Below are 27,916 nucleotides of genomic sequence, written 5' to 3'. Positions count from 1 at the left end.
CCAGCCTATTAAGTTCTATGTGTGCAGGAGCCAAGTATACCTTTGCTCAGTATTGCATCTCCAGCACATTCTACAGTGTCTACATGTAGGTGGGGCTTAATAAATATGTATTGAATGAATGAACACAGAGTTGACCAGTTGTCAGGATTACCAGCTGGCTACCTAACCTCACTTACCAGGTTGTCTGATAAATTTACAGCATTGCATCTCAAACTTGAACATGCGTACGACCCACCCAGGGATCTTGTTAAAATGTGGATTCTGATTCAGTAAGGGCCCAAGAGTCTGCAGGTGAAGCCGATGCCTCTGGTCTGTGGGACACGCTTATAGTAACAAAGTCCCACAACGAAAGACTAATGAAAGAGCTTTAGGGTCTGTCTCCCATGACTACACCCCTTGTTTAGAAAGCTCTGGATGGAATTGGTAGCATCCCAGTTTGATTTTATTTTCAAGCTTTGGGGCATAATGCTGCTTTCTGGCTTGTGGCATTTAATGCACATTACCCCGTATCCTGAAAACAACACGGCTGTCGCTTTCCCTGATCGGCACGTTTTCTCTCACCCAACATTATTCCTGTGCTCCCTGCAGGCACGGAGGTTGATAATGCCAAACTGTCATCTCAGGCTCAGCTTTCACAAGGCATGAAATATATCCATTTTAATTTTATTTATTTTATTTTACTTTTCTGCAAAGACAGCATCTTCAGAAACTATCCAAGAGTGAACATTCAATAAAGGGATTTAATTTGAAAAGTTATCCCTAACAAAACAAAACAAAACAAAACCTACCAATTGAAATAAAGGATCTAAGCATAACTCCTGACCTGACTAAATATAAAAATCAATGAGATTTTCTCAGTATCGTATTCCCTCTGTGTATCTGTCTGTCTGTCTGTTGTTCTCCAAGAGAGTCAGTAAACATGGCTTCAGGTCAAAGAAACAGGAGGAGGAAGGAAAGAACATGGAGAGGTCAGAGTAGCAAGCTATTAGCAAATATAACTGAGAGTGTATTTATCAAAATCAGACTCCAGGTCTTCCCTGGTGGCACAGTGGTTGAGAGTCCGCCTGCCGATGAAGGTGACGCGGGTTCGTGCCCCGGTCCGGGAAGATCCCACATGCCGCGGACCGGCTGGGCCCGTGAGCCATGGCTGCTGAGCCTGCGCATCCGGAGCCTGTGCTCCGCCACGGGAGAGGCCACAGCAGTGAGAGGTCCGCATACAGCAAAAAAAAAAAAAAAAAAAAAATCAGACTCCAGGCTGGTCATTTGCTCCAAGAAATCCAGTATCTCTATGTTATCTCTCTCCCCATTCCGGAATTGGGATCCCTCTTTTTTCTCCATCCTTTCATTACTGTTTAGTATATGAAACCCATTGTTTATATTCTAGGTCATACATCTGGTAGGGTGTATGCCAAAATAATATGATTTTTTTTTACTTTGTAGCAAGTAATTTTTTTCTGATTTTAATGGGTTTAGGAATTTTGTAGACAATGCACTGAGACACGTGACACAGAAAAAAATCCCTCCTCGCTTATTTTGCTTATCGCCATGGGGTGGGTGGCAAATGCTTATGTGGGCTTGTTATTCGAAGTTTAGTTTTAGTGTCGTTTTAAATCTCCCTAGATTACATTTTATAATTAATTTCTGTTTCAATTGAAGTCTCCATATTTGAGGGGAGGTGAGCTCTGGAAAGCTTTTGCTCTACGAAGGTCTGTGACCTACACAAACATTTCTTGCCAGCTGTGCTCTGAAATCTGGATGTTTCGTAGTTAACGACCACGACAAGCATGTTATTCTCTCTTGTACTACCTCTCTGCCTTGGGAAGCAAGCTGAAGAGAGTAACCTAAATTACAATCAGTCACAGGAAGTATTATTGGAATATTTTTAACGTGTTTATTGGATGTGGCATTTGTTATTGGCCTCTGTGTTCAACCGAGGACAAATTGACAGGTCCTCATCCAGTAAACAAAGATTTTACTGTTTAAATACCCTGTGTGTGTGTGTATGTGTGCATGTGCACACGCATTGTGTGCACCTAATACACTAAAACTGCTACCCAGTACATTATAATAATAAAAAGGAAACCTACATTCTATTGATTTACCTAATATAGGTACAGGTGTGTGTGTGTGTGTGTATATGTATGTATGTAATCTATGTAGTTAGAGAGAAAACGTTGACCCAACTCTTGGATTGAAATCTTTGTGAAAAACTGTATCTTATTTAATCTTGGTTCCATTCACAAAACATAGCTCAGAGCCTGGCACATTGATGTGTGTTGACTTAATAAATATCTGTGTGTGTCACCATTGGGCACGTCTTCTTACAGAAGGGCCTTTAACTATAGGGTGTGTAGAGTCCCTTAGGGCTAATGGATGAGCATGAGAAACTCATGACTCCCTGAAATTGTATGCCAGTATGTATATGTAATTTGGAGGAAAAGAATATAACTTTTTTTTTTGTGGTACGCGGGCCTCTCACTGTTGTGGCCTCTCCCGTTGCGGAGCACAGGCTCCGGACGCTCAGGCTCAGCGGCCATGGCTCACGGGCCCAGCCGCTCCGCGGCATGTGGGATCTTCCCAGATCGGGGCACGAACCCGTGTCCCCTGCATCGGCAGGCGGACTCTGAACCACTGCGCCACCAGGGAAGCCCCAAGAATATAAATTTTATCAGAATTCTTTGTGTGGTAATTACACATGGGTCTATAGTTTTATATTTATGCTCATCTATATACATCATCTTGTAAGAGAACCTGCAGTACCAAGTTTGAGCTTTATTGCTTCTCCCTTTTACTTCTGAAATGAAAGACCTGGCCAGTGACCTGAATTTTTTCTGTACTTGTAGTGATCGTGCCAGCAGGGACAGGGGAAAATTACTGGTCTCCATGTCTATATGCTTGAGTGACTAACCTTGTAGCACCTTGCCATAGAACTAATCTCTTTCACTGGGGAAAAACAACCTTGGCCCTTTAACCAGCTATGAAAAAGACTGCCCCCAAACTCTTTCTGAAACGAAACTCAAGCCAGCATTTTATAAGCTGAGATAAAAATCAAAGGAAAATCACAACTTTGTATAGCCACCATCTCACTAATTCTTGTTGTGGGTAAGAACTGGACATCTCATTTCTGCTTTTCACTTTCCACCCCTCCAATCGAATTTCCATATTGAACGGCATGCATATCAATATCTGGATAAGGTGAGCACTGCTGAGATACTGCGGGAAGGCGATAGAGACCTCAGTTCTCACCAGTCCCCAGTATATTAGCAATGAAATGATTTGAGTTTACACTATAAGCATTAATTACTTTTATACCACCAGAAGTAGCAACGATGACAATAAAAAGATAAGTAGTATTCCAGTGTATCAAGGGAGAAGTAGATCCACTTCCTGATCTTCATTCTCATTCCCCAAAGTTGGTAATTTTATTTATTTTTTTAAAAATATTTATTTATTTATTTAGGCTGCACCGGGTCTTAGTTGCGGCATGTGGGATCTTTACTTGCAGCGTGCGGACTCTTAGTTGTGGCACGCATGCAGGATCTAGTTCCCTGACCAGGGATCGAACCCAGGCCCCCTGCATTGGGAGCACGGAGTCTTACCCCCGAACCACCAGGGAAGTCCCCAAAGTTGGTATTTTTTTAAAATATGTCTTCTATATTATTCCAGAAATTGTTTAGGCTTATACTGATAAATATGTATGTGTGTACACATACATACACACTCACAAATATTCATGTTGTAAAACTGGTATGCCAGATTCAGTGTGGGTGAATGCAATAGCAAGTTAAAAATCTTTCTATATCAGTATATATAAATTTAGCCACTTCATGGCTAATAACTACATAGGAACCCCGTTATGCAGCCAGCTATAATTTTGTTAATCACATCTCATTAATAGATATATAGATGTTTGGCTATTTCAAAGAGTGTTAATACATACATGTACGCACATATTACCTGTTTGGATAATAAGCATTCAGACGTGTTTAGGGAGCAAGCGCTGCTCAAAGAAAAATTACTGACGGGAAATCCCTGGGATTTCCCTGGGAAATCCAAGGATGTGTACATTTTTAATTTTTATAGGCATTGTCACATTTCCCTCTGAAATAGATACATCATTGCATACTCTCTAAATATGAGAATGCCTGTGTTTACGTACCCTCAATAGTCCAGGTTGTTATGAGAATTTTTTTAAACATAGCCTGTCTGATGAGCAAAAATGTGGCATATCCTTATTGTTTTAATTTGTATTTATTTACTTAGGAGTGAGGTTAAGAATTTGTATTTATTTTTCTTGGTTATTTGTATTTCCTCTTCAATGACCCTTCAAAAGCTATCAAATCTCTTTAATGTTCTAGAGAGAATGTTATGCATTATTTGCATTTTTATGCAAATCTAAAACATCAAACTTGCCACTCCAGCTCTCGTACACCAATTGGCATTATTAGACCCCATGTTTCATAGCCTTCTTTTACCTTCTTTTTCAATCAGTTAATATATTAATCACTTCTAGGGTGGGGCCCGGGAAGAGGTTAGAAGTTTCCACTTCTGGTCAGTTTCAGATTCTGATAGCTCCCTGCCACTGAAGCGGAATCTGGCCTCTGTACCCCAACACGGAATTAAATCTTGGAGACAGAGTTTTGGGTGAAGTAGAAAAGAATAGTTTTATTGCTTTGCCAGGCAAAAGGGGCCACAGCAGGCTAATGCCCTCAGAACTGTGTGTCCCGACCTGTAGGGGGTAGTGAGGAGTTTTATAGCAATGGTTCAAAGAGGAGGGTGTGATCAGCTCATGGACATTCTTCTGACTGGTTGGTAGGAAGGTAAGTGGGAATTAGCATCATCAACCTTCTGGTTCCAGCAGGTCTGGGGTCTAAGTGCTTGTGGGCAGCATACCATTAACTTCTCCCACCTGGTGGGGATTTCAGTATCTGAAAAACAGCTCAAAGATACTGTTATATATACCTCTTGAGGGGGGAACCAGGACCCTGCCCCAAGGCTGCACTATTGTTTCTTGACTGGTCCTCCCTTGTCTCTGCATCCCCTCCCTTCCCTAATGAGCAACCATTTGAACCTGCCTGTTGGAACTCAGGGAAGGTCTTGGAGGCTGAATGAAGCCTATTTCCTGTAATCAAGAAATGGGGCCACAGAAAGGCTTTTGTGTCCAGGAGCCCCACAGGGTCCTGCTTGTTTTTTTCACTTCCCAACACGTTTACCAAATGCCTTCTCACCTCTCCTCCCCTATGCCTAAATCAAGCTTCCAGACTTAGAGAGTCCAGTGGCACCTACTGATCTTGGAGAGGCAGCAGTGAGTGGTGGTGTGAAGCAATATCTTAATTCCCTGCCCAGGAATTGAACCTGGGTAGCTTGGATGAAAACCAGGAATCCTAACCACCACACCCCCTGGCTCTTGCCCCCAGTGAAAAATGCATTTCTCACAGAGGCAAAAACTGTAAAAACACGTACAAAGTTTATTATTAGAGACATAGCACAACAAGTGGGAGAGCACACAGAGAAACAGTTTGTTGAGACAGAAGTAAGGCAGAGATGCACAACAGAGAGAAAGGGTTTGGGCGTCCTCCCTTAATGAGGAGTGCAGTTAGTCAGAAACTAGGCAGAGATACACACCCAGAGAAGAGTGTGGACTCACGGGCCCAGCCACACCGCGGCATGTGGGATCTTCCCAGACCGGGGCACGAACCTGTGTCCCCTGCATCGGCAGGCGGACTCTCAACCATTGCGCCACCAGGGAAGCCCTGAAGCGGTGATTTAAATCGCTTATTAGGACAGTCCTTCTGGGTCTTTGTTTATCTTTGGCCAATTAGCTTGTTTCTTTTTTCACACCTGAGTGGTCCTAGGAGGCTCCCCAACACGCATGTGCAGCTATTTGCTAAGATGGATCCCACCACAGAGGCCTGTGGGTACATGTCCACACATATTATGGGGTGATGCCCGCTCCCTTTTTGACCCCCAAGGAGCCTTCCTGCACATGTGCAGATAGGGAAGTTTTCCTTGACCTTAGGAGTGGTCATCTTATCTCTTTACTTCAGCAGAGCTCAGCTTCTGCCACTAGCTTTGTCCTTGGAGTGTCTGGGTGAGAACAAAGCTTCAGTTTTACTCCACTTGACAAACACCAGCTGTCCAGCGCAGGGGCCCATCTATCTCCTACCTCACCTTCCCCCTGAGAGACATGAACCCCAAGAAATCTTTGCTGGGAGCATGAGGGACGATGGGCTGGCTTCTGTCGCTTCTTCAGGCTGGCAAGGGACTCATAGACCGTATCTAGTTGGGGTCATGGAGCTCTCGCCCTGTCTCATTAAGGGACCCCAGGGTGACTTACGCTGGTGTTCCGGCAGGATCTGTTCTGAGGAGTGGCTGAAATCTCTGCATCATCATTTTCCTGATGTGAAACTGTTGCAATCTGAAAGAGACAGACTTAGCAAGTTTGCAAATATTGTAAATATCAGTAAAAGAATTATTGTAACCAGTGGCCAAAGCAGGAGTAAGAACCAAGTTATATTTGGTAACAATTTTTGATCCTGGTCCAGATAGAGTCAGTGCTTGGGTTACCCTGTCCAAAGGAATGGAGCCATTTGGTGTGGTCATATATTTCTTTTTTTGATGTCTTTTTTTAATTAGCCTAGTGTTATTGATGTAGATATAACAGATTCAGAAGTAGTTGGAGGAGTGACAACCTGAACATTAATAGACAAAATAGATCTTTTTTTTTTTTTTTTTTCAGGAAGATAAGCCTGAATCCTAGTCTAGACCTGGCACTTTGAGGAGACCTGTAGTCAGGTAGCCAGTTGTCTAGTTTTATCCAAGTAGGTTTTAACCTTTGATGTGCTATTAACACATAAACCAAAGCAGTTGTCACTGTTAATGATTTTAGTGTTTTTCTAGGTATGAGAAAGGTGAGAATTTGGGCTCATAAAAATCCTTACCTGAAAATATCTAACCATCTGAAGGCCTGTTTGGTCAGTTTTTTCCCAGAGGACACAATGCCTCATTCCTGATCTCCACCCCGAACTCCTTTCAGGGGCTATTGAAGGTCAGCAGCTGCAGCAGCTTCAGATTTAATCTTTGTAGAGGCAGACAGCACGTGCCAGTTTCCTGTTGGCAGGGCCTCTTCATGGTCATGAACTTGACCATGGTTGGGGGGCATTTTATGACCATTTTGTCCCACAGAGCTAGGAATGCTCAGTGTGCCATTACTGGACTAGGCCTCGTGAGTAGCCACAAGTCTTTGGACCTCCTGCTTTACTAGTCTCTTATGGTCTAGGAAAATATTCCCTCTTGGTGCGTCTTCCTGTATCTCCAGTTTCACTCTTCCAGTCATTGATCTCCTATGGGACTATATACCATCATTTCATCGGAGGCTCAGTCCCACATTTGGTAATGTAAGGAACAACAATTTTGTAAAACAGGCAAAAATATAAATAATACAGCTAGCGGTATTAGTAAGGTCATAAGTAAGAATTTCAGTTAAGAAATTTTCATTAGGTACAGCCTAGTACATCCCCAGCTTGTCTGGCTTCGTCTGTCTTTCACCAGGCCTTATCTTTAAGGGAAGCTGTATACATTGGCATTGTCCATAAGGCATTTAGCCCAATTTCCTAGTGTTACCAGGCTCCTTATCCTTAGTATAGTCTAATTGTTTCTTTAAACTTGAATGACTGTAGCCTGCTGTTAATCTCCTGGTTGTAGATCATGGAGCATCTGATCTTTATCCAAAGATTGATTACAAAGTTAGGCTTCAGAAACAAACTTAGAGTGTCCCTTTAATAACTCAATTAAAACTTGTAACTATAACGTAACAGCAAGGAACTATCTGGGAAGTGAGTCTTAGTAAACACAGAACTTAACTAATGAAACTACGATAATATTTAGTGAAACATAATTTTTTCTAATTACCCCCATTTTTATTAAACACACCCAAGGGCTTCCCTGGTGGTGTGGTGGTTAAGAATCTGCCTGCCAATGCAGGGGACACGGGTTCGAGCCCTGGTCTGGGAACAGCACATGTCTTCCCATAGTGCTGACTGTTTAATCTACAGCTATTGTTGATCCATTTTAAATTCCCTGATTTAGGAGTAGACCATTGCCATGCTACAGGGCATCAGGGTGGCAGAAGTCTGACAATGGGGGGGTTAAGCTCGAAGAAGCAGGATGAACTTTCTCTACGTGTGCTATAATCTTCATAGATCATTGTGAAATAATACTTAACCAAAGTAACAAAAGATTTCAAAAGCAAATATAAATCACTTAAAGGCAAAGAAATTTACACAGTCTGTTATCAAAAGCAGCATTTCTCTTAATATAGAGAGAGAACCAAATTTCAGTCTGGTACCAGCTTACTGTTAATAGCAAAATTTATTTACCTAATTAATTTCAATTTAGTCTTAACAACGTACCAATTTTTTTTCCATAGTTCCTTTTCCACAAAACTTTTATCACTTCCTGGATCCATATCATCAATAACTTGCCCATTTTTTTTCATCTATAAACAACTAACTGTAGGACAAATTTATTATCATCACTTTCCCCAACAAAAATATCTCCAGTCTTTGTATCTTCTCTGGCCAACAACATATATCCTACTTGCTTTACTCACTGAAATGCTTCTCTTGTCACTTTGGTAGCTTTGATTACATATTATAATTTTTAACCCTTAAAAACCCATGACCTCTAGTGAAAACCAAGAAGAAACCAGGTGTAACTGTTTGTCATACTGGCGTTTTCTGATTAGCAAACTCAAGATCGCGTTCCATAACCTCTAAAAACATGTATTTTTCCAAAGCACATTTTTTTTTCCCAATGTGGTACAAGGCGTGTGTCAAATAAACCCAAACATCTTTAGTTTCTGTCTTGTATTTAGAATTGTTTGATTAGTGAGCACTTACTTTTCTTTTAAGCCAGTTAAATAGAGCTCATTTACAAATTAACTTCAGCAATATTATGCGAAGACAAAGACACATACTGAGACATACATATATCCAGACAGAGATCTCATAGTTTCCCTCTTGAGGCTTACATTGTCTCTTTGCCTTTTTTTTTTTTTTTTTTTGACTTGAAGTTTCACTAAGCAACCCAAGGCCGAAGTCTCAGGCAGAGTGGGCTGTGTTTGTTTCCCCAGGACATGATAAGAGTTAACCTCAAGCTTTCTCCTAGGCATATTTTTATTCTCTCAGGGTCAGAATTTTGAAAATAAACCAAAAAGCATTTTAACAAGCTAGATTTCTCTAATTGCACATGCAAAAAGAACCGGTTTTACAATTTCAAAAAAAGCTTTATTTTAACCAATTTTCTCCAGAGTCTAAAGAATATTGTGGCCATATTGTCAAAAAAAAAATCATCTTTCCTTTCTGTAGTCATAGTTTCATAGCTAAAATATGACCGAATAGTGCTAAAACTGGCCCTAATAACAGGGGCAGACTGGCTGATAAAATGTTGTCCAAGCAGGGATTGTTTCTCTGGGGAGGTGGGGTCTCAGTTTGATCAGAAGAATCTCTGGAGGAGTGAGGGAACTTGCAAGAGTGGGGGAAACTTGGTTCCCCCCTGAGAGTTGGGAGAAGTCAGAGGGGACCATTTAGAATGTTAGGAGGGATCTTCTGTTTCCTCAGGCTTTTGATGATGGAGCCACATAGAGCAGGATGATGATAAAAGGCCATGAAAACTTGAACATAGGGAACCTTAGTCCATTTTCCCATCCTGTGGCAATAAAGATCCAATTGCAAGATACCCATTTTCAGGCCATTTTCCATCCCCCAATTTATATAAAGGCCAGGCACTCTGACAGTAAAATTTAAGTTTCCAGTTCTTAAGGATATACTCCAGAGGTGTTTCTTCTGGCTTAGAAAGGGATCCTCCCATGTTGAGTAACCTGCAACTGAGAATAGAGAGTGATCCTAGAAATGTAACCCAACGTCCTAGATACATTTAGGAGGCACGTGAAGGGACTTCAGAGCATCCCCTGAATTCCCTTCGACCTTATTGCTTGACGGGGTTTTGAGTGTCCTTTACGCCCCCACCGATTTCTAACCAGACGTTTCCAGTTGTTCTTGGTACCGTGCGCACAGTGTCCTCCTTTCATACCTGGAGAGGACATTCAGACCAGTGTAGAACGGTTGCCAGGTTTCTCCTTGAGCTTTATAGGCAACAGATAAAGCCTGGGATGCCGGCTGCTTGGAAGTGGCCAGCCCAATAAGTAGTCCTTGGGCTGCCAAGGCCTGGAGGGAAGGGGGAACTCCTGGAGGAATTGGAGTTGGCCACAATGGAAAATGCCCTGGGGATCAGGACCTGAGGATTTTACTTGACACTGAAAACAATGGGCTGGGCAGCAGAGAGGGTACACTTAGTCCTTCCCCCAGAGGGTGTTAAAGTATCAGGTAAAAAGAAGCCTTGCTGTGCAAGTAAGGTGGGAAAGAAAATCACAGAAGCGTGGGAGAGAGAGTGAAAGTCAGGAGTCTTCAGCCAGCAGTTTGGGCGCGACCTCTACTTTACCTTGAGCTCCCAGGCTTTGGCACCACTACCACTTTGTCTTCCTAGCAGTGTCCTTCTGACCCCATTTTTCCTATTGCAAAAGTCTCTTAATTTCAAAGACTATTGATTTCAATTTGGCCTCTGACTTAGCAGCCTAAAGACGACCCTGAAAACCAACCAGAAAAGCATAAAATAAGATAACACGAGCCTCCCCACACAGCAATGAAAAACCTGACAGTGCAGGGCAGTAACAGGCTCAGCTGGGCAGCTTTCAAATTAGGTCCTTTGTATCCATTATGTGCTACTACTTCCCCTGCCTCCTGTGTGCTCACCCATCTGTGAGGAGGTCTGTGTCCTTACCTCCCATCCCGAGGGGGAGAACACAGAGGTGCAGGAGAGAAATCTGTCTTCTCCAGATCTTTCCTGTGTGTGTATGTGTGTGTGTTCTGAGAAAACTTTACTAATGGACCCTGAAGTTTGAATTTCACGTAATTTTCACAGGTTGTGAAATGTTACCCTTCTTAGGACTTTTTTCAACCATTAAAAAATGTGAAAGTCATTCATAGTTCATGGGTCACACAAAAACAGATGACAGGCTGGGTTTGGATGGACCAGAGTCTGTGTCAACCTCTTAATTACATTGTTGCAAACACAGTTGAAGCCCACAGTACCTTTTCCCAAATTTCATCTTCCGATTACCGCCACTAACCATTCTTCTGAAATGGGTGTCAATCATTCCTATTCATACCATTACCTTCTATTGTTTGTGTCTGTATCCCTAAACAGTGTATAATATTGATTTGCATACTTTGAACTTCATAGAAATGGTATCATACTTTGGGTTCCCTTCTGCCTTGTCGCCCAGTACTTTGCGTGGCACTCTGTCCATGGTGCTGAGTGGAGCTCCAGTGCAGCCTTTTTCACTGCTGTATCGTTTTACACTGTGTGACGATTCTGCCTATGTCATTCGTTCCTGTGCTAGTGAATGGGCACTTAGGTTGCCGCCTGCTAAAGTCCTTTCTTGACATGTCTCATCTCTTTTCACCTTCACCATGACCTTGTTAGATGTCCAGATCTTAACTCTAGGACAAAGGACTGGGTTTCTCCTGGGTCTTCAGGCTCCCCCAGGACTCAGCAGCAACAGTGCATGTAACATGCATGTGTGGCAATTTCTAAGGGTTGGAAAAATTCCTGTTTCTAACTCCTGCTTTAAAACAAGAACAAAAGGTAGCGTAAAGATCTTGCCACTTACTCATACCTCCCCCTCCTTTGCCCCATGTGTTCTCAAGCAACACAGATGCTAGGAGCGTGCATTATATTCCTATTATTTGGCTGGTGCTGCTGCACTACTTAACAACAACTCTTGGAGGTAGGACCTATGATTATTTTCCTCACGTTAATTATGAGGAAAATGAGGCTTACAGTGGCTAAATATTTTTGCCATTGCCGCAGGCTAAAATTTGAAGCCAGATCTGGTTCACTGCAGACCTATTTATTATCCATTCATTTGAAAAGCATTGTTGGACATCTGTGCTAGGCCAGCCGCCCTTCTAGGCATGAACGAAGGATAGTAAGGGATGTTGCAAAGGCCTGACTCTCATAGAGCTTAACCTTCTGGTTAGGGGAGACAGGTTATAAACAGATGCATAGTGCCAGGTGATGGTATGTTCTAGGAAGCAAAACAAAGCAGAGTCTAGATGAAAAGTGACGGGGCGGGGCAGGGGCTGCTGTCACAGAATCTCTGATAAGGTGGCATTTGGTGTTTCAGCCAAGTCCTTATGGAAGTAAGGGAAAGAGCTGGGTCTGCTGGGTGGAAGAGCACTGCAGACAGATGGAACATCACGTGTGAAGGATACGGAGTATGGGCATATTTGGCATGGCTGAGGTGTAGCTGGAATATAGAGAAGACAGACAAACGTGTCATCTCCTTCTGTTTATTTCACTATGGAAGGCAAGGATCATGTCTTATTGATCTTTATTGAGTATTTATCATGTTCCAAATATGATATTCAGGATCGAGTGTGATGAAAATAGAAAGTTAGTAAGTGAAGAAATAGTGGTTTGGGTATACCCACGTGTCTCAGAGGCTGTCCCTTGAACAGACCCTCTGTCATCATATAACACATGAACACATCTAAGTAAATAGCGTACGTCCCTCTCCCACAGAAAGCCCTGGAGAATACATGCTGTGTATTTTCTCCCCCATGCACAAAACTGCCTTCATTTCTTCCTCCCTTCCTTCCCTCCCTCCCTCCTTTCCACTTGGATTCCTATTTTCTTTCTTTCCTACTATTTGTCCTTTTCCCTGTCTCTGTCTCCCACTCCTTTCTTTGTAAACTCAATTTGGAAAGTTACTGGAACAAACATGCTTCTCAGTTTTTCATGGCTGGGTGTGACCTTGCAGATAACTTCGTGTCTTTTCTTGGCATAAACTGGAGTTCTAGTGTGACTTTCTTACAGAAGAGGTGACTGACATTCCCCAAGCCCGTCTCCCATCCTCTCTCGTGCCCCCGTGCTCTGGCCCAGTGCTCTTGCTTTCTGGAATGATGTGTCCCGCTTGTCACTGCTCCAAGCAGCTTCCAGGTTTTTCTCAGCTCTTCCACGCAGCCTTCCCTGGGTGTCCCCACCCTCAGCCCTGCACAGGTAACTCTCCCTCTGTGAGTTAGAGTCAATAGTAAAATAGTCTCTATATTCAGGTGTTCTGTAGGCCACGAGGGCACAACGGGTCTACAACTCCCTTTGATGCAAAGGAAAATAAATGCAGAGTCGCAGGATAAGTCCTGACACAGAGTAAACCATCCGTGGAGAGGTTTGAAGGTCAGATGCCCCTCACCTGGGGACCCACAGAACCTGCACTCCTCCTAGGATACACTCACCCCACTGCATCATCCTTGGTGAAGGACTTTCTGTATTTCTACTAAATGATTTTGCCCTCCTGTCCTCTCTCATGTCCCCAATTCCTAGCCCCATGCTTGGCAAAAAATGTGTAATTCCAGAACTTTCCCTGTAGTAATCATGGCCTCCTGAGTGTCCAAAGGCTATCAATACAAGACAACACTTAGAAAGTTATACTGGGCCAAACTCAAGAGATTGCCTAGAAGCAAGCAATGCCACAAGCTTATCACGCCAAAGGAGGACATTTGACCTAAGTTTATAATTTTCACAGAAACTTCTTGTCCTCAATATAGTCTTTCAGGGGTCAAGGCTGGAGTCTCACTTTTGAAGATCTCAGTTTCTAACTGGTACATGCCACAGAGTGCTCTAGACCCCTGATGGGAATGAAGTTTCTATGAGCACAAGCTTGTTGATACATGTGTACACACACGTGTGTGTGTTTGTGTGTGTGTGAGTGAGTGTGTGTTGGGTGCAAATATGTAATAGGAATGTTCCAAACCAAATAATAGGACACTAGAAAGAACAAGATAAAAATTTATATACAGATTATGGGCTTTAGAAACTGTTCTGCTTCAAAGTTGAAAATTAACGGGGGATGGGAGAGAGCTTTAAAGTGCTCATGCTTGCCAGCGTAGTTTATGGTTTTATTTAAAATTCAACTTTTACAATGTTCAAGTATCATCCCTAAGTCTGGAGTTCTTTACCTGTAAAAAGTACCTTATTCTGGATTTTCTCCAAAGTTTAGAAGAGAAAAAGCATGGGGTCCGTTCAGCACAGTTCCTGACTCAGAGGAGAGGTTGCTCTGGTTGTTTTGGAGGTTAATGCTGCTGTCGCTATCAATGGAGCCATTGTGGGAAGGGAGAGGTCTGCCCAAGCCTCAGGAAAAACTCCACAGAAGGGCCCAGGAAGTATTTGGATAGGATCACAGGAAAGGAAAAGGCAGTTCAAACCAGGGGAGCTCTCTGAATGAACACAGGGTGTCAGCCAGGAATGCACGTGCTGTTTAAAAAGAGCGGAAGCCCCAGAGACACAGACTTCCCAGCAACATCACAGAGCTTTGTTCCCTTGGGCGAGAGTGAGAAGGGAAGAGGTTTCAGTGGGTAAAGGATGGTAAAGACCTTCGGATCTGAAAGTCAGTAGTCTGATTTTAACATCTTCCTTTGATCCTAAAATTCTAATAACCCACGTTTTATAGAGAAAAAGTCTGAAGCCTAGTTTGGTAAATGACCTTCTCAGAGTCACATAACACAAGAGAGAAAGAGCTCGGACCTAGCCCTTCACTCCAACGGGAGGGAGACCCTGCACGACAATCTGGCTGCAGGCGGGCTGCCCTGTGTGCTGGGCACCAAGGTGACTTCTGTGTCATCTCACAGCCTGAGTTAGTTTCCAGTTCTGCCCCAACCACTACCTCACACTGCCTGCATAGAATATTTATTAGCTATTAATTACACCGGGAGAATACTTTTCATGGTGTTTTAAAAAATTACTTAAAAAAATTAACCCAAACCAAAGCATGAATATAAAGGAAGCCTATTGTCTCAGGTAGAAATGTCTGTAGTGCTTCCCAGTTGGTTCCCTTGAGACACAGTGAGCAGTACTGGTGATGAAAGAGGGGGTGCTTCGATCACAGCCACAGCTCGCGCTACGTGAGCACAGTCCAGCCAGACACAGGACTGAACACATTTCCCGACCGAGGTTTTAAGTCCTCATAACCGCTGGCAGGATGGCTCCTGTTTATTCCCATTTTACAGATTTGAGAAGTAAAGTGATTTGCTTAGGTTTACCAAGCTAAGCCTGCATTTAAACCCTTGCTCCCCTGCTCCAAGCCTGGCCTTTAAAAAGCAGCTTCCCTTCCTTAGAGCAGCGCAGGGGGCATGGGAATTGCATTGTTCCAAGCAGCAGCTGTTGCAGAGAGCGAGATGCTTAAAAAGAGCCGCACAGTGTCCTAATTACCTGTGGCAAGGAAAACATCTGTGTGGGAAAAGTAATGAAATTACTTCTAAAATCTAGCAGTTGCCTACATTAATTGATGTTAATTAATGCCAAATTACAAGATACTTCCTATGAAATTGCATCATAAACTCACCCGAATTGAATATGGAAAGAGTTCATCATGCTTAATGTTGTTACAGCAAGCCCCAAGGGGAATAAGAATGATTGGTCCCTCAATGTGAAGTGCTGGCGCCAGTTTCTTTCTGTTTCCCTTAGGAGGGGAAGGAGAACAAACCAGGAGCAGTTTACCACAGGCAGGCCACTGGGAATTGATCAGTTCCCCTTCAGCTTGCAAATTTCACTTTGAACCTCTCCAGGAAAGACATGGTTTCAAGACCTCTTCCTGGGGCTTTTCTTGGGTCCATCGGTTGTACATTTTGTAATTCTCAGCTCAAGAACGGCTCATTGCACAGCTCTGCTTCAGTATGTGGCACGGGGAATGAAGAGAGAGAGAGCAAGCAAAGGAATTAGAGACAGTTCTCTAATTCTTGCAAGCAGGATCCCACAAGCCCACCATGACCCCTGGCCCCTTTCCCAGGCTGAGAGGTGCTGACCAAAGATTTGACACTGGTTGTCTGCCTCTCTCACATCACTGCCTCTACGCAAGTGTTGACATCACATATATAACTTTTATTCATTTTCCCCATGTAAACATACATATGTAGACATCTACATATATACCACTTGCACAAAATCGTGTCCATATGCACATATTTTGGTAACCTACTTTTTAAAAACTTTTATTTTGGAATAAATTTAGATAAACAGAGAAGTTACCAAGATAGTGCAGCTTTACCCGGCTTCTCCTAATGTTAACGTCTTATACAACCATGTTCTCTTTCTCAAAGCTAAGAAATTAACATTGATACAGCATTATTAATTGGTAAGCTATTTTTATGATATAAAATGCATTAAGCATTTCTGTAATTCCTCATATATAGTCTAAAGGCAGAATTTTAATAGCAAACTATGCATGTGCCACAGTCTATTTAGTTGTTCCTCAATTGTTGGCCTTTTTGTTTTCTCTTATTTTTTTAAATTATAAACAACACTATGATGAATATCAAAGTAGATAAATCTTGGCATAGATCATTAATTATTTCTTCAAGTCGAATTCTCAGAAATGAACCCGAAAAGATGTTGATCCGTATTGCCAGATGACCCTGCACAAAAATACAAACGGACAGGCTTTTTTTTTTTTTTAATCTAGGTATATCCATTTATACTTGGAAGCCAAAAAACATGCTTAACAAAAATTGGCCCCAACCAATTGGTTGCATTATTTCCACTATGCAACATAGTGGAAATAAACCAGACTTGGAGGCCAACCAACCCCGATTGAAACCGCGTACTATACGGTTATACGGTACTATATGTACTAACTGCCATTTCTATAATCTCTTGGAGTTTCATTCTCTTTATCTGCAAAGTCAGTTGATAAATTATACTCTATAGTATTGTGAAGATTAAATGTACCAAATAAGTGTGAACATGCTTTTAGAGTACTTGGCACATAGATGTTCAACAAATATTAGTTTCCCTGTTCTTTTAATTTCTCCCCAGATCCCTCAGATTCATAATTTTTGTATAGTTGAGTTATAAATGTGAAAAGTTTATATTTTCCATCTTATTCTTGCTCAGGGACCTTTGAAGGGGAAGTTGAGGTCTTAAGAAAGAAGCTATTAGACACCATTATAGATAAAACAAGCACTGTGTATTCATCAAGAAGTCCTCATGGGGTGGCAGTCTGAGAAATTCTAACTGGAAGTTGTATTAGTAAATTGAAGCCTGAGACTTCCTAATTCTGAACCCTTGATTCAAATTGTGTTCATTCATTATCTCACATAACAAGAAGCACAGAGACAGGGCAACCCTGGGTTCAGTATAATCAGTACCTCAATGATGTCATCAGGGAACAGGTCCCTTCCACCTCTTCATCATACTCATTGTGTAAGTTTAACTCTAAGACTCCTCCATGCACAAGAAGGCTAGAGCAGTCCCACGCGTCATGTTGACTCAGTGTTGTATGGTAGCAGAAGAAGGTCTTCTGTGCTGTGCCTCCCTGTAGCCCCTTAGAAGATCTCTTTCACGTCTTATTTACTAGAACTGGTTTAAATGGCTTTCCCTAAAGCAAGTGATGGCAAGTAGAGTGGGCATAGACTCAAGAGGATTATTCCCTGCACATCAGAGCTTCTGATTCATGTGGAAGAAAGATGAGCCACCAGGTCCAGTACTGGCTTTTCTGGCAAAGAGGCAGGGAGGAATGAGCATTGGATAGGTCACTGATAGTACCTGATAGTGAAATGTAACTGTAATACTCAAATTCAGTTTCCTTAAGGACAAACTGTGTGCCCCAAACTGATCTAATCATTGTGAAAAGAAGCAAAAGAGAAAATAGGAACATTATAGTTGATGGTAACAACTGACATTTGTACAACTTTGAGCTTCAAAGCATTTAGCATATATATTATTTCAGTAAATCCTTAGAGCCAAACTACAAGATAGCTGACATTGGCATCCTCATTTAATAGATGAAGGTAGCAAGACTTGGGAAGATAATTTCCTTTGAATTATGCAGCTATGACCACACCAGAACTCAAGCCCAGGTCTCACAGATGCCAATCTCCATTTCTATGACCCTGAGTTGCCTTTTGAAAAACAGAAGTCAACTAAAGCTGTAGACGGGTCTGATGGAGTGTGACATTGTGAGGTGCAGATTTTGTGTGGCATGGGGAGAACTGTTCTGGGAAGGGATGAGTCCCAGAAATTCTCTTCAGGGAGAAAGATCATGAGTTATGCCCTAAAATGAAGCTATAAGAATGTCTAAGAAAGGAGATAGGGAAGGGAGTGTAAAAGGCTTTTCTTTTTTTTTTTTTTCCCCAGTATGCTGGCCTCTCACCGTTGCGGCCTCTCCCGTTGCGGAGCGCAGGCTCAGCGGCCATGGCTTACTGGCCCAGCTGGCCCAGCCGCTCCGCGGCATGCGGGATCCTCCCCGACCGGGGCACGAACCCGTGTCCCTTGCATTAGCAGGCGGACTCCCAACCACTGCACCACCAGGGAAGCCTGAAAGACTTTTCTTTAGTTTCTCTTTGGAGGACTAGATGGGTTAAAATACTTGAGAGCTATCCCCATCACCACACATGGCAGCGGGATAAAGGAAGATTGTGGATAAAGGAAGATTGTAGATAAAGCTCTCCTTCCCTCTCCTTAGAGCTTATCAGCAGCAGCTCCTTAGAGCTTATCAGCAGCTACGTCAGCCATTGGTCAGTTGGAGCAAATATGCATGCCGCCCCCTAGCGGCACTCCTTGTAGAATACAGGTTTACCCAAGTTCTTCAGTAAAAGTAGTGCTAGAAATTTCCTTCAGGGAAGTCAATTAGTGAATCCTAATATCCAACTCAACATACGATTGCCTACCCCCCATTTCATGTAAATAATCATGTCCTGATTTCTTCATTTGGAAGAGTGGATTTCTTCATACATCTTTGATGTCCTAAAATTAAACTTACCCACTCATTAAGCACCCAAAAAAAGGTAAAATAACTTCCTTTTTCATTCAAAAAGATATATTCCAGTAAAGTGGTATGTTCCAAGGAATATTTATTTATTACGTACTATGTGCCTGGAACAGTATTAGAATCTGGGGTCTAGGAGGGAACAACAAAGACAAAAGAGGTCTCTGTCTTCATGGAGCTTATATTCTAACAGGGAGAGGGGCAGAAATAAATCATGAGCAAGGTGACTTTAGATTGTGATAAATTCCATGAAGGGAATTAACAGGATGGAGTGTTATCGAAAGTAATCATGGAAAACCCTCAGAAGTAACAGTAAGCTGAAGTCTAGACCTTCTTTGGGGAACATCCTGGGGAGAAGCAGTTTAGGCAGAGAGAATACAAATGGAAAGCCTCTTTAGTGGTAGAAAGTTTGGCCAAATTCCTGAACATATTGCAGTTTAGAGTAGAAGAGTCACAGGGAGAGAAGAGACTAGCATGAGGGGCAGTTGAAGCAGTGGTTGTAGAGGGTTTGAATTTATTCTCAGTGCAAGGAGGCAAAGGGACTTGTAAGTGACATCTGATTCATAGAGAGGGCAGAATAGTTGTGGTTGAAAAACAGTGACAGCCTCCCTCATACAATATACTTCCAGCAACAGGGATCAAATCTGTTGTTATTACTGATATGTTTATCACCTGCTGTAGTCTCAGGTGAGATGCAGGGTCTTAGTTTACTCACCTATAAAATGAGGGCAAAGTTTTTGAGTTGGGAATCTCCTCTCAATTCTGTTTGATTTCCAATTAGTAATAGAAGAAAAACCTTCATCTTCACATAGCACCTTATTGTTTATAACAACAGCACTTCTAGCGTGAGGTGATTGATGATTGCACATATGTGTGTGTTTCCCAGTTTACCAAAGGTCGAAGTGTGGAGGTGAAGCCTATAAATGAGAAAAAATAACTAAGAAGGCACAAGTATTATTGCCAGCTTTTGAAAATATTTTCATTTGGGTTTGGAAGGAAAAAATTTAATTAACAGGAATTTAATATTCTAGGATGACAAGAGTTGGTGGAGGCACTGGGAAATAGTGATGGTGGTGTTGACAGCAAGTGAGTAAAATAATACTGATAATACTTTTAACGACAATAGTAACAGTAATGTAGTGAATAGAGAACGTGAGGTTTGTGGAAAGGCTTGAAGACAGCAAGAAAGGTAGAAGATGCCCACTCTGACTCTAACATGCTGTGTGTATATCACCCCACCCTCGTTTATTTCAGATTCACAATACCTAACCTGCGGAATGCAGAACTGCACAGAGGCCAGCAGAAACAAACCTTTCCCAGGCTACATTGACCCAGACTCTTTGATTGTCCAGGATGATTATGTGTTTGTTCAGGTATGAAAGATCCACTTCCATTGATTGTGTCAAAGACATTTCCCTTCCCTGCTTCTGTCCCTAATGCAGCCCCTTTGCCTGCTTACACTCCCTGAAAAGCAATAAAGAAAGAAAAAAAAAAAGCATTATTATTATTATTTTTTTAACATCTTTATTGGAGTATAATTGCTTTACAATGGTGTGTCAGTTTCTGCTTTATAACAAAGTGAGTCAGCTATACATATACATACATCCCCATATCCCCTCCCTCTTGCGTCTCCCTCCCACCCTCCCTATTTCACCCCTCTAGGTGGTCACAAAGCACGGAGCTGATCTCCCTGTGCTATGCGGCTGCTTCCCACTAGCTCTCGAGTTTACATTTGGTAGTGTATATATGTCCATGCCACTCTCTCACTTCGTCCCAGCTTACCCTCCCCCCCCCACCACCAAGGCATTATTTTTTTAACAAAAGGAACATTACCAATTTGAAGCTTCTATACTAACAGAATAGTAATTCCTTCCTTGGGGTGGTGTCTGGAGGACTTGTCAATGTGGGGTGCCTGGAGGTGGTGAGAGGCAGAGCCGATAGAGCACGATCAGCCTCTGTTGTTTACAGGCACGACTGAGATCAGGGTCAAGAGAATTTAGATGAGATGTATTCAGACAGGTTTCTCACCTCTGCAAGAGTGAGAAACAGCTTGAGAAGCTGAGGGTTCAGGAGTGGTTAGAAGAGAGAAGGAACAAGAATGCTTGTTTCTTTTCACATTTAAGGACAAATTTAGGCTTGTTTGGACAAAACATTTAAAAATTCCTTTACTGCTTTCCGTGTTAAAATTGACAAAGGTACAATAGCTAAATAGTTTATATATATAAATAAATCTACAATTTCACTGTGATTGAGACATTCTAGATACTAGTATGTTTACTTGGACAAGAAATCATAATTTAGAATACTTAATCCCATGTATTGGGAAGTAAATGTTCAAATTCCTTACTATCAGCCTATGTACTTTTAAAATAGTTCACAGTTACACACACACACACACACTTCCTTTTCCTCTAGGAAAATGAATAATGAGCACTCTGATAACTTCAGCATCAAATTATCAAGTGACATTAAAATGGGAAATGGTTACCCATATTGGTTCTATGTAGAAATCGTTTCTCTATCAGTGTTGCTTCCAGGGACCTTTCCTGTTTTCTAGTAACAGTTTATAATCCACATATATGACTCACAAATGAAAATCAATTGTGCATTTAGAGTTTTATATATTTTCTACCCAGGCCACTATGAACATATAACCCGACACTAGGACCAAGAGGTGGTCTGGCCACGTCATGGTGAATATGATAACTTTCTAGTCACATTTTTACGTGTCTGGCGAAAATTCACCCAGAGCATTTGTTGACATTCTGAGTATGCAAACTCCAGATGACTTCAAAGTCCAGATGTTTACATGGGTTAAGAGTAGCAACAGGAATTCATAGAAACTGAGAGTAAAAAGGTGGTTTTCAGGGACTGGGGGCTAGGGATATGGGGAGATGCCGGTCAAAGGGGGTACATGTCCAGCTATATGATGTATAAGTAATAAACAGCATAGTGGCTATACTGTATTATATACTTGAAAGTTGTTATGAGAATACATCTGAAATTTTATCACACACATAGACACAAAATCTTAATTAAGTAAAAGGATGGAGGTGTTAACTAACCTTATATGAGGTAATCATTTCACAATATATGCATATCAAATCATCATATTGTACACTTTAAACTTGCATGTGCTATATGTCAATAATATCTCAGTAAAGCTGGGGAAAAAACAGTGGCTCCAAAGGAGAAAGAGAGTGGCAGTGCACCGCTCACAGCCTGCACCTCGTGGTGCTCAGCTGAGTTGGAGACCACAGCGCTTCTCACCCTCCCTCAGACTCACAGCGTTCTTTGGGCTGTACATTCTGGGCAGACCTGGGGGAGGTAGCTCACCATTTGTTCTCTTCTGGGAGGTTGAGGTCTAGAATGATTTTGAACCACGATCCTGGCTTGGATTTTCGTCTAACACATCAGCAGCACTGCTGTGTGTGGGACATGCTCACAGCCAGCAGTGTGACTGCACAGAACTGGAATTCAGTGCCGAGATGGGCGCTCCCGTTCTGCCACTTTGTGACCTGGACCATTGCCTTCTCATCTGGCACAGGGACCTGTTTGTGTGGTCAAAGTCTTGGGGCTAGATGGCTGGTCTGCTGAGGGACACAGATCCAATATACCCTAAGGCTTGTATTATTAAAAAAAAAAAATGCTAAAAATGTCTCCTGACTTCTGCACCGCAGGGCAAATTGAAGAATTGTATTTTTGTGCAGTGGGTTCACTTTGGGCCTCTGAAATCACATACACTGTCTAAGTTGTTTTTGAACTGAATGCCAATTCTTTACACTGGCCCACAATACTCACTTACGCTGTTGTGTTGGCAGCTACCCCCTTCCATTCAGGGGCTGTCCTTCTGTGACCTGTAACTGTCGTAGTAGCTCTTCTTACACCCTTTATGTTTACGCTCCAGCTGACATCAGGAGGACGGCCACACTACTACGTTTCCTACCGAAGGAATGCGTTTGCCCAAATGAAGCTGCCCAAATATGCTTTGCCCAAGGTATGGCCTGAATCAATTTCTCTATTTCAGTGTCTACTCTTTTTCCCAAGGACTCTTTCAGTCTCTCGTATTTATTTCTTTTCATCTCCCATCTCTGTTTCTCAAGTTCACTTCTTTACTTTCCTTTTTGCCAACCTCCTTATCCTTCTTTCTCTCTCAGTGGTCCATCCCTCCCTCCCCCACCTCTCTCTTTCTCTCTCTAATTCTTTGGAATTCTTGCTGTAGGAGCATCTGAGTAAATTGATAACTGACGTGCTTTTGCTTTTCAAGTGGGATGTATTGGTTTTCTAGTAGGACAGAAACTATGCTTTGGATACACAGTATATCAGTGCAACAGGTATGATACGTATCTATATACCATTTTGTTGTTATTAATCATGGAGAGGTGATGAGCTATGTAGCGTCCGACATTTGCTTTCTTTCCCAGTGGAACTTACAAGACTGGTTTTCTTTAGGGTTCGGAGACACAGCTAATTTTTTTAGACTTTCCCAAAGACATACTCCTTTAAAAAGAGTGGCAGAAAAAAGTTAAAGACTCCCAACCGCTAACATCCCCAGACTCTCTCTCCATAAACACTGAAGAACTGCGTTAATATGGAGCGCCACCTAGTGGAAGTGAAACTGACTTGGGAGTTCAAAGCTGTGGATTTGAGGTCTTGCTGCCACTGTGATGTATTTTAAGTAGCCAGAAATTGTTAATGTATTGTGCCTTTTTTTTTTCTAGCAACAACCACTGACATGTGAGTGTTTTTATTTTTAAATTTTTTATTGAAGTATAGTTGATTTACAGTATTATATTAGCTTCAGGTATACAACATAGTGAGTCAATATTTTTATAGATTACAAAATAGTGGTTATATTTTCCTGTGCTGTGCAATATATCCTTGTTGCTTATTTATTTTATACATAATAGTTTATATCTCTTAATCCCATACCTCTATCTGGCTGCTCCACCCTTCCCTTTGCCCACGGGTAACCACTAGTTTGTTCTCTATATCTGTGAGTCTGTTTTTTTTTTTAAATATACATTCATTTGTTTTACTTTTTAGATTCCACATATAAGCTATAACATAGAGGATTTGTCTTTCTCTTTCTGACTTATTTCACTAAGCATAATACTCCCTAGGTCCATCCATGTTGTCACAAAAGGCAAGATTTCATTCTTTTTTATGGCTAATATTCCATCACACACACACACACACACACACACACATCTTCTTTATCCATTCATCTGCTAAAGGCACTTTGGTTGCCTCCATATCTTGGCAATTGTAAATAATACTGCTATGAACATTCAGATGCATTTATCTTTTTGAATTAGTGTTTTTGTTTTCTTTGGCTATATACCCAGCAGTGGAATTGCTGGATCATATAGTAGTTCTATGTTTAGTTATTTGAGGAAATGCCATACTGTTTTCAACAGTGACTGCACCAATTTACATTCCCACCAACAGTGTAGGAGGCTTCTCTTTTCTCTATATCCTCCCAAACATTTGTTATTTGTAGACTTTTTGATGATGGCCATTCTGACAGGTGTGCCTTGATCAATAGAACAAGGGAGATGTGTGTGGCTGTAAGAAGGGGACTGTGTAGGTTTAAACATAGCTCAGTTTTGAAACCTTTGGTTGAACAAAGAACATAAATAACTGCTTTTTCAATTGTGTTTTCATGACTCTTCGTCTTGTATTTTTATCCATGACTTTGTAGTTTGCTATCTTGGACCAACATCAGCTACCTGCCCAGGGAATCAGTGATAGATATAGCACAAGGGCGCTGCAGGTCTCCTCTCCCAGGAGAGACAGTGGCTTCTCCAGGCAGAATTCTCGTCCTTGGCCATCACTCTGCCCCTAACCCTAGCATAGTGAAAAGTGAGCTGTAAACCTCAGCCCATTAGAGATAATAACACACATTAAATTACACTATTAACTGCAAAGAACTATTTCCATATTGGTAGTTATTTTTTTCAGCTGCTAAGAGATTAATGACAGTGGTAATTGCCCAGAACTATATGCCTACGCCTGTGTGTGTTTAAATGCTCCTTGCTCTTGATTTGGCCTAAAACATTTTCCAAAAAGACAAACACAGCCTTGGAGTTGTGCCTTAGATGAGAATTGGGTAAAGTCAGTATGTAAAAGAAAAATTGAGTGTTGTTAAAATTACCCTTGATAATCTTTTAGGGAGGTCCATGAGGGAGATGATCATGTTACCTTGGTAAGTCCAACAGAGCTGGTGGTTGTTTTGCTTTGTTTTGTTTTTGTTTTGTTTTTTTTCACTTGAGCACTGAAATAAATTGCTGTCTTTGACCAATAAATGAAGTAGTTGGCTTGCAAGATTTTCACCTTTAAAAACAAGAACATACTCAATGCAGTGAGATGCTCCTGTTCAAGAGACATGTGGGAATTGGGACCACATCGGGAAACAGCAGTTTCGAGCCACTCATCTCATGCTCACTTACTCTTGGGAATATACTTTTTGAGTGGAATAAGTTTCAGCCAAACCAGATGCTTCTTGCTGCAGATTTGAGGCTAGAACTTGAGTCTCCTGACTCCCAAACTGGCATTCGTTGTATTACACTTTTCTACTCTCTAAATAAATTAATAGATTCTATTACTAAAAGGGAGCAGCACCCACCCCCCAAATTTTTATATACTGAGGAGCATCCAGAGAAAAAGTCCCATTGATCTGTGCAGCCTCAGAATGGTATTTTAAAACAAAGAAACCACTTGGCCCCTTGGCTGGAGTGTTGGGAAACACATACTGTGCGTTGCTTGTTCGTAGCCATCACGCCAATCACTGTTGACAGCTGCCCCCAGTGGCATCTTGCCAATCTGGAAGGAAGAGTTTTAGTCTGAGCCTGAATTGGCTGTCTGGCCCCTCCCACACTCTCCCAGATGAGCAGGTTCCATTAGTCAGCCTCATCTGAGGTCCAAGGGTAGAATGGGGTGATTAATTTAGCTTGTCCCCAGAAAAATCGGAACCATTACAGCGAATGAATGTACTGTTTGGTCCAAGTGGGTGTTTATTATTTAAGGCAATGAGATGCCTCATTACAATCCCATTACACCTTCAAAGAGAAGCCCCAGCTTGGGTGGAGTGATCCATGGCAAAGATGCATTATTTCAGGACCCTCTATCAAAGCAGGGCTGCTGCAGCTGGAAAGGAACAAAGCTTCGTGCTCACCAAAGGAACTGAGACAAACCTGCACTTACATGCTCAAATTTTCTTTAATCATCCCCTGCCATTGTTTGAACTCTTGAAAGACTGAGGTTACCCTGAGCTGTATTAAAAAAAAATTAATATAATGGTAAAGATGACCAGAAAGGGAGGTGGGGAGATTTTAGTATTGCTGTTACCATTAAGAGTGTGAGGCCCTCCAGACAGGGAGACCTAGTGACAGTTTTCCTCCCTTACCATACTTGGAACTCATTCTGAGCTACTCAAGTGAGATAAATGAGGCAACACATATGAAAGTGCTTTGAGCATTTTGGAGGACAGATACACTATAAAAGGAAGGTAATATTAGTATGGATCTAGTTGTCTGTGTTGGAGAAGATCGATGTGAACTGGGGTGTGGGTTGATGAAAAGGCTGCTTGATTCACAGCGAGAGACCCTAATTCCAGACCTAGATCTGTCATTCCCCTGCTTTGAACCTTGGGCTGGTTTGTCAATTTCTTTTTTTTTTTTTTACATTTTTAAAATACAGAGCTTAGATTCACAATAATAGTTTCTCAAACTCATTACTCAATAAAATGCCCTTAGAGATGCTTCACAAAAATTTGGTTCTATGATCGTGAGTTTAAAAAAAGAAATAAACTCCATTCCATGCTCCTTGCCTAGAGACTAACAGAAGCTCGCTGATACGTTAAAGGCTCTAGGATGTCCTGTGAGCAAGAAAGCTGTATAGTTAGCATTAATCAAAACGTTTTACAAAAGGATCCATTCAAAAACAATCTATTAAAATCGAACAATAGTGGTGTCCTATGGAACAGATGTTGGGAAGTGCTTTAGAACATCTCAGAGTTCACTTCTTGGTCTAAAATTTTGTATCTCAGTATAAGCTTTCACCATAAAGTGCCATTTTGGGTGAAATAACATATTTTCCTGATACAGGCGCGTGTAGGCACGAAGAGAAAGGAAAGATGGCATTTAAATATGTCAGACGTTTCAGTTACAGTATTTAAGACCAACGTAGTTTAAAAAATTTTTTTTTTTACATCTTTATTGGAGTATAATTGCTTTACAATGGTGTGTTAGTTTCTGCTTTATAACAAAGTGAATCAGTTATACATATGTTTCCATGTCTCTTCCCTCTTGCGTCTCCCTCCCTCCCACCCTCCCTATCCCACCCCTCCAGGCGGTCACAAAGCACCCAGCTGACCTCCCTGTGCTATGCGGCTGCTTCCCACTAGCGATGTACCTTACGTTTGGTAGTGTATATATGTCCATGCCTCTCTCTTACTTTGTCACAGCTTACCCTTCCCCCTCCCCATATCCTCAAGGTTTTTAAACAGTCTCTTCAGTGTAATTAGATTATATATAGAGAGAGATCTGCCCTTGGCCCTTATCTAGCCACGGCCATTTAATCTGTTTTTGCTCTGTTACTTGTTCTCTAAGTGACTTAAGTACTTGATCTGTGTTTTGCATCCTACACCAACCAAGGAGAAGTTTGAGTGGGCTGCGGTAGTATGGTTGATTTACTCTGGCCCCTAGGATTATTTAATGTGTCCAAAGGCACAGTTATGCAGGGACCAGGTTACTGCTGGTCCAGGTTACTGAAATATTTAAACTTGAATTCAGGGATGAAGCTACATCGTGCTAACAAGGAAGGAAACATGAATTGGGAGTAGTTGTTTAAGGGTTCTGAATGGTAGGGTAAGGACTTTGATCTTTGTCCTATAGGAAATGGGAGGCCATAGAAGGTTTGGCCCTCAGTGGATGAATGGCCTTTGGACTAGTTTCCACAGTTAATTCCCTCGATTAGAAACAAAACATTTGGATGAACCACTTTTTGTTAAGTGTATTAGTTAGCACCCTAATA

At 41.8% G+C, this 27,916-nt stretch overlaps 1 protein-coding gene across 3 annotated transcripts in view; it reads left to right on the top strand.

The window, feature by feature from the left end:
* The window catches only part of SORCS1 (sortilin related VPS10 domain containing receptor 1), a 558,796-nt gene that overhangs the window by 398,902 nt on the left and 131,978 nt on the right, over positions 1-27,916 (top strand). For all 3 annotated transcript variants that reach the window (XM_004265869.4, XM_004265870.3, XM_004265868.3), the window contains exons 7-8: positions 20,135-20,253; positions 22,788-22,877. In XM_004265869.4, coding sequence (XP_004265917.1) covers positions 20,135-20,253; positions 22,788-22,877 — 209 coding nt within the window. The remainder of the gene's footprint in view (positions 1-20,134; positions 20,254-22,787; positions 22,878-27,916) is intronic.

The sequence above is a fragment of the Orcinus orca genome, chromosome 14 (genome assembly GCF_937001465.1).
Source record: "Orcinus orca chromosome 14, mOrcOrc1.1, whole genome shotgun sequence".
NCBI lineage: Eukaryota > Metazoa > Chordata > Mammalia > Artiodactyla > Delphinidae > Orcinus > Orcinus orca.
Note: the sequence above shows the minus strand (reverse complement) of the source record. Positions and strands in the feature narration are given on the sequence as shown.